At 36.5% G+C, this 12,107-nt stretch overlaps 1 protein-coding gene across 9 annotated transcripts in view; it reads right to left on the bottom strand.

Moving 5' to 3' along the window:
* Window positions 1-12,107, bottom strand: part of LOC111871362 (PDZ and LIM domain protein Zasp) — a 162,408-nt gene that overhangs the window by 13,952 nt on the left and 136,349 nt on the right. For 4 of the 9 annotated variants that reach the window (XM_023864422.1, XM_023864430.2, XM_023864428.2 and 1 more), the window contains 3 exons: window positions 11,802-11,880; window positions 7,581-7,619; window positions 1,182-1,347 (listed from right to left, as the gene is read on the bottom strand). In XM_023864422.1, coding sequence (XP_023720190.1) covers window positions 1,182-1,347; window positions 7,581-7,619; window positions 11,802-11,880 — 284 coding nt within the window. Of the gene's footprint in view, window positions 1-1,181; window positions 5,371-7,580; window positions 7,620-11,801; window positions 11,881-12,107 lie in introns of those variants that run through there. The other 5 variants (XM_023864423.1, XM_023864425.1, XM_023864426.1 and 2 more) reach the window with 5 other exon arrangements.

Genomic DNA, 12,107 nt, shown 5'->3' on the forward strand with positions numbered 1-12,107 from the left:
TATGTGAAATCCAATTTTAGAGATGGACTTACTAATGAAAACAGTCATACTTATGTGAGTTGCGGAGACCTAATTCTGAAACTAATATAACATCATTAGCAACAAAATTCAACCAAAAATTCTCACTAACTTAGCTGATAACAACTTATTTGGAATAAACTACAGCCTCAAAGAAATACAATTTTTTAAAGCTTGATGTAACTTATGGGCATATAAAATTAAGGCAAACTCGGCATGACGGCCACTGATTGTAGCCTGCCATGGGTGATTATTTTGATGGAGAATTTGGTGGAATGAAAATTGGCAGGGGAAACCGAAGTACTTGGAGAAAACCTGCCCCAGGGCCACTTTGTCCACCACAAATCCCACTTGACCAGACCCGGGTTTGAACCCGGGCCGCAGCAGTGGGAAGCCAGCAACTAACCGCTTGACTATGGCACGGCCCCCACTGAGAATTCATCAGGAAGTTTTATCATTTGTTATATAAGCTGTTGTAACATTAACTTCCCCTGCCTTCTTCCATATTATTTTTATGGACTGCATTTATTGTATGATGCATCAAGGATGACATTCAATGTCATATTTCATTAATACGTAACATGTGTAAATAATCTACCATAAACTATCTTCTTTATGTAGTATATTACATGTCACATATCCACACCAAAATATCAATTCTCGTGGAACAGAAAAGATGTACTGAAATGAAAAACCATTTATTTATTCGTGACCTAATGCATACCGTACATTCATGCACTACATTAACACTAGATCATTCATTATTGTGGTAACCAAAACTTATGTAATGGCAATATATAGGTAGAAGGATAATACATATCCTGTTTCCTATTTGCTTGGAGATAAATATGTTGTCATGATTTATTTCCTTGTGATGTAATTACAGCCATGCTTTATTAAAGCAGAAGCAAAGTATCTACTAAAACATTATAAAATGAGAGTTCCTGTAATATCCAGATAACACACCAAACTTTAAATTACACAAAAAAAGAAAGAGTCTAATTACACATTTTATTTACGACGACTACCCATATTTTGATATTTTGGCATCCAGTGCTTCTGTTCAGAACAATCTGAACACAAATCAAACATGAAGTGCAGCCAGCAGTCACTGTCATAATACTAACAGGCAAACAGGCAATGTTTGATTTCCAACTGAATACCTGATTTGTGAACTGCAGTGAGCACATAAGGGGATCCTGCCCCCTGCAATTGAGCTCTGTTGGGTCAGCACTCCCCTTCCCCTATGAGGGGCTGTTGAACCAGCAATGCTTGCACCCTTCTGGACCCCACCAGGTACACCAATACCGCCACCACCTGCATTTGGGACTGATGAAGAACTTGGAGCTGAAGGGGTACTAGCTATAGAAACTGGCTGAGTGGCCAAAACAGGAACAATTTTCGGGACTACTGGCATTGTGGTACTGATAGAAGGGTTAGGGGCTGCAGGTTTAGACTGTGATGCTGACAGAGGGGATGGCTTAACAACAAGAGCTGATGGCACTGGTTGAGGGGCTGCAGGAGTAGGAAGTTTAGGGACAGGGCACAACGGCAAGGGTTGTGTGGTTGACAGAGGAGAAGGGCCCAGGAGTAGGTTCTGTGGAGCAGAGAATGGCTGGGGTTGAGGAATTGTGACAGGTCTAGAAGCTATGTCCAGAGATTCTGTTTCGGTGACTTCTGGAAGAGGGATGTTAGGGAAAGGCATGAGAGATTGTTGAATCAGTGGTTCAGGCTGTACAGCTGCAGGTGGTGCAGCAGGGGCAGCAGGCTGATAGGATGCATATGGTTTATGTGGAGGAAGCTGACGTTGAAATGATGCTGAAGGTTTCTGTGGAGCATATGGAACTTCAGTCTTAGTGAACAGAGGCTGAGGAGTCAGAGCCCGAGGCACAGTCATGGGACAAGTTGGGGTAGCAGATCGGGGTCTCTGTCCTGGAAATTCGCCCATTTCTTGCTGATAAATTGGAATTATGGCTGGTTTCTGCAAACCTGCTGTTGTGTACTTTTGTTGCTGAATCGGGGTTCCACTGCGGCTACATGATGTAGGAGTTGCTATTCTCTGTACTGGTGTCTTAGGTCTGGCAGCAGGAGGTGCTGCACATTCAGTGCTCAATTCATAGGAAACTGGAGGTCGAGGTGAATGTGGTTCTTTGTCTAATACTACTTCAGAAGTAATAGGTTTAAATTCAGTTGCTGGTATAATTGGTCTAAAAGCCCCAATTACAGGCAATGCTCCAGATGACACAGGCCGTTGTTTTGGAGTAATTTTTATAGATACAGGTTCAGGTTTAGAGGTTTCTGCAAATTTATGGGAAGGTGCAGAAAGAAGGGGAAACTGTGTTTCGTCTCTCAGCAGTTGTTCATTTGGTGAGAATTCTACAGAAGCAGGGACTGGACCATTAGTAAACTTTGCTGTTTTTGGCAGTGTTACACAATCTGGAGTTCTTGTTGAAATGGACAAAGGAGAATATGGTCGGTCAGGGGCAATAGTAAGTGCTGATGTTAAAGGTGAAGGGCAAGTACATTCAGAACTCGAAGGAGCCTGTATGTTAGTTTGCAGTGGAGCTGGTATTGATGAAGATGGTTTTACAACCTGAGTACTGGTTAGCAATGGAGCTACTTTTGCAACAGATGGATAAGCCGCACCTCTAGCCAATGGAGCTTCGATGCCAGCTGGCAGTGGAACAGGGGCCACAGGTCTGACTGCCTGTGTACTGACTGGCGTTGTTTGTACTGGAAACTGTGCCATGACTTTTGTAGCAGAAGATAACGGAGAATAGGGTCGGCCTGGGGCCACTGTAAGTGCTGACAATAGAGGGGAAGGACATGCAGTTTCATGATTATGTGCAGCTTGAACACTGGCTGGCAATGATCCTGAGGCCACACATTTCACAGCAGCTGGGTAAGAAGCTTGAGTGGCGGTAGGTGCAGACTGCATTGGAACAGGGGCTACAGCTTTGGTAACAGTTGACAAGGGACAGTTTGATTGGTCCAAGACAGCTGTAAGTGCTGATGACAAAGGTGACAGGCTGGTAGTTGACTGATCCTGTGCTTGGGAAGGGAAAGGTAGGGTAGGTGGAGTATCTGCAAAAATTTGAAGTGGTTGAATGGTTTCTGAGATGAAAGAAGATGACTGATGAGAGGAAATATGACGTGTCTGCTGTTGGAACTGCATCGCAGAATACTCCTGCTCCCATGAGACAGGTACAAATCCACTAACTGCTTGTGAAGGAATAGTATGTGATTGACTGTTTATATTTTGTTCACATTTTGAAATGACCTCAGACTGTGAAGTAACTGCTGAAACGGGGAGAGGACAAAATGAGCCATCTGAAGCTGTTACGGTTGACTGAGCCTCTTGTGTATCTGCAGTAAGTTGACTGGAAGATTTTGCCTCTGAAACCTGTAAAGAATCCTGCTGAGATGAAACTGGCTGCTCAGTAACATCAATATACTCTGACTGAGATGCAGACGAAACCTCTTTTGTTTCAATATTTGTTCTTTCAATGTTTGCAATTTTGGTTGACTGAACACTCTCAGGAAGAGCACTGGACTGACTTTCTGAAAGTACAGATAGTTTCCTGTCAGCAGCAGGAGGAACCAATTCACTGACATGATTGGTTGCCTCAAATGTTGTACTTTCTGCAGCAACTGCTTTAGCCTGCTCATCTGGCATAGAATTATGATTAGCCTCTTTTGAGATATCTTCTTCTATGGTCAAAGGTAGGTCTTGAAAAGAACAAGTTTTACTGTCTTCCATTGGAACTGGAGATTCAGGACGCTTCACTGCGTCGGGAGTCAGGGAGGACACCAGGGTCTGAGTCTGAAGAGTCTCTGAAAGTGTTTCAAATTTTGGTGCAGATTTATCTGCATTAATTGCAAACACTTCCTGAGAACATAGAGAGAACTTCTTATGAAGTCCTGTATATTGGACAGCATTTAAGTCCTCAGCCTGAGAGTCTTCAATTGAAATGGCATTTTCTTCACAAGGAAAATGTTGTAACGCAGGTTGTAATGGGGGTAGTTCATCTGGTGGTTGTGAGTGCCCTTGCTGTAAGGGTGTTGGACTTGAGACTGCTCTCAGTGGAGTCTGTTGCTTCGTCAGATAGACTGAGAAAGGCTGTGGGAAAGGAGCAGTTTGCTGAGTAAGAACACTTGTAGTTGACTGAGAAGGTAGAGGTATATCAGCAGGGGCTGGAGCAGAGCCAGATAATGGAGAGTAGGGACGTTCTGGGGCAATCGTAAGCGCTGATGTCAGAGGTGACAGACAGGCAGCTGCACGGTTTTGTGCTGCAGGAGTGATGACAGGAGCTGGTGCAGATGTAGATTTTACAGAAGATAGAGGAACCGTGGGAGATGGCCTTCCACTTTGTGTTAATGAAATACTGGTTTCATGGTGAGGATTTGGTGGGATATACAGAGGAGTTGCAGTGGGAGAGGATGCTTCTTCTTCTGATCTTGAGGGGGGCCACACAAATTTACTACAAGCTAAGTTTAATAGCAGATATTATTACAGTTCATTGTTACCAGCATAACAACAGCAAAAAAAAAAAAAAAGTAAAAATAAAGCATTTCAATCACACAAATATGAAAAGAACCAGTCACACAAAATGGAACAAGAGCCCAAGGTGTTAAAGACATATCCAATTGATCAGAAAGGAATAGTTAATAAACATAGCAAAATAAAAATATTTTGACACAAAGGAGAGTATTAATAGCAAACAGACATATTATTGAACATTAATATTGAGATGTTGATTTGGATTTTTTTAGTAAGAAATTTTTGGAAAGTTAGGGAAGAAAAATAAAAAAGAGAAAGAGAAAAAGGAAGTTACATTATGCAGATAAGCACAGCATTATTAGTAGAAGCCAAAAGTAAAAAATAAAATATTAGAACCTACATAAAAATGACTGACGTTTCTAAAATAGACTACAGTGTCATAATTTAAAATGCACTACTACTATGTTGGAAAGCAATGTAGCATTTCATGTAGCAAATATTTGTTAATGAGACACTTTGTTTTATCTGTTATCCTGCAATTAAAAAGTACTTAGAGACAAGTGTTTTATAGAATACGAACAAATACTGATCATTCAATCATTGGTGATTATCAATGGTTGCTGATCTAAATGATGAATGCACGTTCTAATCTGCCCAACATACAAGCAGATATTCTTGTGTGCTTGTCGGTTATATACCTCACTCTTCGGTCACCTATTTCCACATAATGTATTTTCTCCAAAACAGAGCACAAGATGCATTATGGCAGACTACAGAGATTAGGCCAATTAATTAAGCAATTAGGAAGTAATTAAGCTATTAACTTTTGAGAGCTGCTTTTGTTTTCTACCTCCTAATTAATGAGAAATGGTAAAAGGTTTGGGTATAGGATTGAAAGATTTGAAGGCTGAAAAGAAAGAAAAACTGTAACAGGATACAGAAATAATTGATTTAAGTTATGTTTTAAATTCTGTACTTTATAGTTTAAAGCATTATCCTTCACTAGGACTTCATATTATACAAGGAATTAAGAAGTTACGTGGGTGAACATTTCTCACGCAAATATTAGCAAATGAACTCTCATTTATCTACAAGTGAGTTATATTATTTGTGTATTAAGTATGTTGCAAAAATAAAAAAACTCTTTCTCGTCATAAAACTGGTTACTAACTGAGTTGATAATAAACATAAGCAGATCAGGTGGGGCCGAAACTTTTAAAGCTATTTCCTCATGAAACATTTTTACAAATCTAAAATTTATCGTTCTTGTACTTTTTAGCTCACAAAAGAAAAGTTTCATATAATTATGAAATCAGATTGCAAATAATCAAGAAATGACTGATGCAGCTTCCTAACCAGTGAGTAATACAATATATTTAAGAAATTCAGTTACTTAAAATGATCCCAGGCAATTCTTTGGCAACAGACAATTTAGTAATATTTTTTCATTCTTAAGTATCTTACATAGAACTTAAATTATTTTTAAAATCCAAATTAGAAACTGTTCGTACTAAATATATTTTCCAAATGTAACATAGTCCTAATGTTAACAGATCTGTTCACATATTTTCATACTAAATGAGAATGGAAATTTTCTCATGTTATATGTGCTGCTTGTACTTATGCATAGGCATGTGGTGGTAGTTTATTTTGATGAATACTTGACGATTTGAATACTTACTTATTTGGCTTAAAATACTTCTCTGTTGCTAGGCTAATGATAAGTTTGATATATGGGCAATTACAAAGTGCACAATGGCCAGTTTAGGAGGAAGGGATAAAGTAAATCACGTCTTAATTAAATTTATATGAGCCATTTGTAACATAAATTACTTCCATCATTCGACAATACAGTACACATGAACAGAAATGAAGGCGACTGAACCTACTTTACTTTCATCTCTGTGAATTTACACATACAAACATTTTAAAGCAACGTGCGGCCAAAAAACCCATAAAAATTAGGACATTTAGTGGTGCAAAAACATAAATGAATAAGTAGTTAATTTTTTTCCCCCACTGTGTATTTTTTTAGGATGGTGTGATATTCCGTGGCTTGTCAAAGAAAACTGACACTGTGAATGGACATATCTCCTTCCTTAGTTTACTTCCAAAAATGTTCTGAGGCTCTTTCCCTAATTGTCTCATCTGTCTGTTTTTAATCCTTAACTAAATCTGTCTCTCTCGTTTCTTAGCCACAAAAATATTAATGGAAGTAAAATTTTCAGACAAAACTAAACACGAGGAAATTTGAATTAGAGGAATTTTCAAGGGACATCCAAAAATATCTACTGATACTGTTTGCTTGATACCCTAGCTTATTACAAGTCTCCCAATTTGAACCATCTTATAATTATCCAAGAGTCTGGTTGGCTTGACTGAGGTCAGGGCAAGATAAATTGACTGAATTACTAATCCAGACATAAATCTTTCATACAGACATAATGTTTGGAGGTGTATATGAGAATTACCAAGAGTGATGCTCAACAGCAATATGTATTGCTTCTGCTATTCTTGCTACAAACTGTTATATTCGCTATGTTGAACTCTTACTTTATAATTAACTTGCAGTGCCCAATGGACTGATTCTTTACTCTCAAGTGATGGTAACAGGGTAAGAGCTAAACAAGATGGTTGCCAGAGTGTTTGAAAGCATAATTCATTTATAGAAGAGTTCTGTTTTCATTTAAAGAAGTTGGATTCCATACTGTCATGAACATTATTTTATAGACCCTCCAAAAATCATATATTTACATGACCAATAATTATTAAATTTCAGAATTAACATAAACAAAAACAATGTTAAGTTTTAAGAATAATATTTCTTTTGCAATATGAGGATTCCAAAATCAGCTCTCAGAAGTTGTACAATCCAATATTATTTGACAGCTATAGTCATGCTCAAGAAGACTGTATCACAAAGAAACCGGCAATGCAATTTGTGAGGTGCCATTAGGCCTTTGTGAAGCAACACAATATTAATTCACTTGTTGCACCAACCTCTGAATGTGATTTATGGTGCATCAAACCAAAAAAAATGTATTATTGCCAGTGTTTTTACCTTTAATGTTGGTTATTGGCCTCAGTGTTGAGAAATAACCTGAACAATTAAAACTGTCTCAAAAATTATGTCTTAAAATATCAAATTATTAAATTCAAGTCCTCAAATACATACACTTGCAATATGCGCGAATGTCAATGGCAATGTAAGACACGATGATTGTTAGGAGTAAAAAAAAATGGGTACAGGGAAGGAGTGGGAAGAAGAGGACAACTAAGCAAATGTGAAATCAAAGACAGTCGATTTTATGCTACTTCAACCATGAATGAGCTATAACTGAGACTCAAAGGATTTCTTCATAGCTGAACTCTTATTCAAGGCAAAGCTGCTTCAGCCATAGCAACAGGAAAAATCAGTGCAAAAATATTGCATATATTTGCACATGACATTTGCATGACTTTTCATTGTGGATATGAAATAGACTGTTGCTCAGTAAATAACTATTGATTATTGAATACTGAACGACAGTGAAATTCATCCAACTGATAAAGTGGTCTTGATAAAAATGACATTTCGCTTCTGGGCCTCTAGCAAGCATACTGTTACTTTCCTGAAGATATCATCTGTGCAATTTCATTCAGGCAGATGGTTTCGACAAATTACTGAAATTTAATTAAAATCATAAGAACGTTATCTAGAAAACTAACATTTTATAGTTGGGACCCAACTGAAGAGCTCTTATGCCATAGAGCTAAAATGTTCATATTCATGACCTATTACAGACAATTATTAAATACTGAATATGAACAAAATCCATACAACCATTCAGGCGCTAGTGAGGAGCACATAAAGATACATACAGAAAATGCATACATACACGCGCGCACACACACACACACACATATATAAATTGATTTCTTTTTCCATGATGACAGTACTTCCTCATAAATATTACACATATGATAAAGCATATTACATAAATAACTAAAAATATTCATCTCAAGGTCTTCAAATTAACAGTAGAAAGATGAAGAGGCATTTATCAAAGATAATTTTCATTTCATGCATCCTGTTGTGTTATAATATATAACTTCTTTATTGACACCGTCACAACACAACTATATCCAGGCACTGACCTTGATATGGTTGTGTTGCGAAGATCTTAATAAAGAAGTTATTTATCAAAGAGTATGGACAGTGCACTGCATTTGCTGCAGGCGTCTGGTAAGAGTTACTCCTTCTGCACCATCCTATACTGCAGTGAGTTTTTACAGGAGCCCATTCTCGGTGGAAAGATGTCAGGTGCTCTTTCAGTAAAGTTAGGACTATCTGTGACACCTAAGTTTATTGTATAAAAGCAGCATCATAAGATTTCACAGTTGACTGTGGTATTAACACTAGAAATGGACTGGGAAATGATGTTGATATCCATGCTGTTAGTAAAGAAAACTAACTTTCAGTATAATGCAATATAGGTATCAGCTTACACTGCCACTAACAAACAGATATAATTTATGCTAGTAAATTATATGTAGATATGTCTATTTTATATACTGTATGTCTTGCAATATGTTTCCTTAATTTAACTGAAAGGAAGCATGAACTTTGGATAAAAGAAGAGCTATAAATATAATTCAACGTAATGTGTTAACAATGCATCAATTCCAACAAACCTGCTGTATTTATGAGTGATGCCAAATATGATGGAATCTAAATGAGACTTTAAATTTTCTGTCCAATGTTCAAAGGAGCATAATTGTTTAAACTCCTTGCTCTACAATTCAATGAGCATATCATATACACTTTTACATGTCATTATAGACATTAAATATAGTGCCAAATTTCTATTAACATATTAACTGATGCCTTCAAGAATTTTAAAGAACCTCCATTTCAGATCTTCCTCCTTTAATTTTCATAATTATACTCACTCAGTCTGAAGGTTTTAAGTATGTGAGGTAAGACTGTAAAATTAATTTTGCCATCCCGGATTAAATTTAAAATATCATTCTCATAATTTTATTAAAGATATTGTAAAATATAATTCTCATTAGTTACAAATTTCGAATTATGTAAACATGGAGAACACGAATTACCAAGAGGTGGAGAAGTGAGGTGGTTTCACTGGGGATCAGTCAAAGATTGTATCATATCTATCATAAAACCACTTGGACACAGTGTCATTGAACATGCTGGTCTATCAACAGTGCTCCAGACTTGCATTTGAGGGGTACTCAGAACAAATCTCAGCCAAAACACCATCTATCCTCACTGAAGTTTTTCGTGATTTTCATCATTCCTTTTGGCAAATGTCGGGATAGTACCTCAATTATGTCATGGCTGCTGCACTCCCATCATTTCTCTATCATTCCATCATTCAATGCTACATAGTCTGTAATACTAGAAGTTTCATAAGAATTCTACACAGACTGCCATAGCACTGAAACTGTCTCTCTGCTGTGAGTACCTTGAGTTCAGTCATCCAAGCTACGATACAGCATTTGCATTCATGTAGTTACACTGTTCTCTTAAAAATTGACTGGTAATTTTGATCAAATTAAATTTACAATATTGAGCTATTCTGCAATTTTATACATGATGTGAATTTCTCATCTTAACTGAGTGTAGTGAAGACTTATTGGGTGCTCAGCTATGACAGTGTCAAGTGAATTTTGAACGTTTCATAAGCTGTATCTGCCTTTGCCTTCACAGACTGACATTATGGTTGTGACAGTTGTTCACTGAGCACATTCATACTGTCACCTAATGAAGAAGAAAAAGCAGGGTGTTGGAGTTACTTACTCTACTTAAACCAATGTCAGTGTTAGTTAACAAAGAAATAGGTGTCACCCATCACCCTCATCCCTGATGATGAAGGCCAAGTCAGTCTCCAAAATGTTGGAAATTCAATTCACTCATACAGGTATGGCTGATCACCCAAGAATACTTTGTCTATTCTGTGACATTTATCACCCGATTCATGCTTACCTCACACTCTAACTAATAATATTCTAGTACTAGATGGAAAATGTAAACCATTAATAATACCAATTTATTCATAACTTGGCAAGTAATATTTATACTCTTCCTTAATACAATAACAACAATTTATAAACAGGACTGTAGTTCTTACAACTTTCAGCCACAATATATTTTATGATTCTCTTTCAACACAAGGTAGGATTCTGTATTTCTCAAAGGCATCATATATGTATGTCCATATATCAGAAGTGGTCAAATACGTTATGAGTTTCAAATTAGTTTTATTTGCACAGAACCCAAATCTTCGTTACCATCAAAATAATTACCACATTAAGAAAATGGAAAGATAATGCAGAATTTTCACAAACAAAAGAAGCCTGTTGCATATTGTAACTGTAAAACCTGCACATGCATTTTTAAACTGAGAACCAAAATATTATTTGGGGGTGGGAGGATATATTTTTTGCCAGAATTTTACATCTACACCAGTTTTACAACTGGACAATAATTTTAAATTTATTTTGACTGCTCTCTTAAGAGGGGAAATTTATTTCACATGAAAATAAATAAGTGAGATGGGAAAGCTGATTTCTGAGAAAAAATTTGACACCGAGATAAAAAATAAATAATCTTTTACAGAGTGAATGTGAATAATGAGATTACATAAATATACATCAGACCAAATGTGTTTGTGTTCATCTCCTTTTCTAGTAAATTGTGTTCTTAGTTACTGCGCTTCATATTTTTCCTTCTATTTTTCTCCAATAAATGTCTGGCTGTATTACAAAGAAAAGACTGAAATTTGACCATAGATGACTTAATGTTCTGTCTTTATAATATATTTACTGCATTTAAAGTCATTTTTATATATACAGCAAACGTGGTGTCTGCATTAGCTTCTCTATAACTCACGCTCTGAATATTTTATCAGTTATATGTATAAAATATATGAAATGATATATTCAGTTCAGAACCAACAATTATTTTCCTATTGGATATAGAAGTGATCTAACTCCGAGACTTTATTCTTCTAGAATGCATCAAGTAAGACATTTTATAAACTCAAGTAAATAATACTGCCGAGGATATCTGAACATCTGTTCAGTCAATAGTCTGTTTTCACAATTATTCACTATTAATTTAGATATCATGCAATATATTATTCATAAGTGTATATAAATACCAAATATAAAGCAATGACATAATATGTCTGTGGTCTCGAGATTCATTTATAACTCAAGTATGCTAACACAAACACCATGTTCTACTAACTGGTGTGAATTTTTAAGACTAGCTTACCAGGAGCAGGGCGTGGTGAGCTAGTTATAGGAGCAGATGGTGTACTGAACGGTTTTGGTCCAGCCAGACTTGATGGAGCCTGTAAAAAAAATAACAAATATTAAGGTATGTGGTTTATTATTCACTGCAGTATTCAAAGAACTAATTTTTCTAATTATTTCAAACTTCAGTGCATCGGTATTTACTGTGAAAAAACTTAATAAACCATCAATTTTAAAATTCACTATAAATTTGACATTGCCCTGAATAGGTTATAAAGAACTACCACAGATGTTAGTAAGTTAATGAAGTCTTCTCATAGAATGA

The sequence above is a fragment of the Cryptotermes secundus genome, unplaced genomic scaffold (assembly GCF_002891405.2).
Source record: "Cryptotermes secundus unplaced genomic scaffold, Csec_1.0 scaffold122, whole genome shotgun sequence".
NCBI classification, from domain to species: Eukaryota; Metazoa; Arthropoda; class Insecta; order Blattodea; family Kalotermitidae; genus Cryptotermes; species Cryptotermes secundus.